This window comes from Branchiostoma belcheri, unplaced genomic scaffold (genome assembly GCF_001625305.1).
Source record: "Branchiostoma belcheri isolate BF01 breed outbred unplaced genomic scaffold, Haploidv18h27 scaffold32, whole genome shotgun sequence".
Lineage (NCBI taxonomy): Eukaryota > Metazoa > Chordata > Leptocardii > Amphioxiformes > Branchiostomatidae > Branchiostoma > Branchiostoma belcheri.
In genome coordinates, this window is record NW_017803932.1 from 448,979 (window position 1) to 450,486 (window position 1,508).

Genomic DNA, 1,508 nt, shown 5'->3' on the forward strand with positions numbered 1-1,508 from the left:
AAGTACAGATATCTTTCTCATTTAGGCCACACTAACAACACTGCACAACTAGGTTTGATTTTGAAACACTATGGTGCATCCCTAGTCTTATGAATTAGTGCAAAAAAAGTTTCTCACCATCAAAGGCTGCAGCCATTTCTATATCAGACTCAGTGATGGCTCCGACATCAGCGTGAATGACCTTCAACTTGCAGTCTTCCTCACAGTCATAGGAGGCCAGGGTGTCCATGATGGCCTCTATGGAGCCAAACACATCTCCTGGACAATACAAGAACTATCAGATGCCAAAAGAACTCCACACTCCCATCATTGCAATTAGTATCTAAAAGTCACAGTGTTGCTTGAAACTTGCTTCTTCATACATGCAGAAGGACAGCTTAAAAACTCTCTGAAGATGGTGTGGAAAATTCACAACAAAACTAGAAAGGCCAATATTTGCTTTGGAGCAAATACAGCGATGGGTTCACCACATTTTACCACATGGCAGGGAAAGAATGAGAAACACAAGGGAAAACAATGATTTACATTGATATAACTATAATATGAAGTAACATACAACTAAAACAACAGTTGGATAGCTATTCCCTACTTCATTGGTTAGGATTTTTAATTGCATAATGCAAACTGTTGATTTTCAAAAAAAAAAAACGTTACATGCCCCGCATTCCAATGCTGGAGCAGAAAAGCTTGAAATACCTACCAAAACACTTGAATAAAGACATACTGTCAGTATGGAAATGCTCTGTGCAGGTGTTATTAACAATCACATAAACTATGAAGCCATACATTGAATAAGCTATACATATAATATGATTATCATAACCTTTATTTTTAAAATCATGCCAGTGAGCTAATTGCATGTACAGAGTGAAAGAAAGTAAAGTAAAGCAGTAGAATTTCTGTACTAGCTATGATAGTACTTCATATGATTCGTCCTCATCGTCATCATTCAATGTGGTCTATCTCTTGCTACATGTACTAGTGACTGGTAATACCTCTGTAGATTCTTCACACTGGCAGAGTACCGTACTCCTTCTCTCTTGTCAGCTCAATACTTTTGTGACAACATCAAAGTGATTTTAGTTTGTATGTTGGAAAAATACAAAAGACTAACATTCTAAGTTATTGACATTCTTGAGTAAGAACAATCAGTTTTGAATGTTAAAAGCTAAAACAACGAAAATAAAAAAATAGTTGTAATGGTTAAAATGCAGAATTGTTAAAATCGTTAAAACTGATAAAATTGTTAAAAATTATAAAATTGTTAAAAATGTTAAATTGCTAAAAATATTTATGTCCGATGCACTGGGGTTCGAACTTGCAATGCCTGGGATTGCCGCCTTGCGCGTTTCCAACCGAGCTAACTCGGTGCGATACACATCACTCACTGCATTGTATGTCATAAAAAGTAAACAGCATGGCGGTATCGATCGCCTAAAGCCACCAAGACTTTCAACTATTAACTACGGGGTTTCCTTCTTTATCAGGTTTGCTTTTGAACCACCTTG

At 36.5% G+C, this 1,508-nt stretch overlaps 1 protein-coding gene across 1 annotated transcript in view; it reads right to left on the reverse strand.

Moving 5' to 3' along the window:
* LOC109474777 (translation initiation factor IF-2, mitochondrial-like) overlaps window positions 1–1,508 on the reverse strand; it is a 10,651-nt gene that overhangs the window by 2,697 nt on the left and 6,446 nt on the right. The window contains exon 12 of the mRNA XM_019775139.1: window positions 182–258. Coding sequence (XP_019630698.1) covers window positions 182–258 — 77 coding nt within the window. The remainder of the gene's footprint in view (window positions 1–181; window positions 259–1,508) is intronic.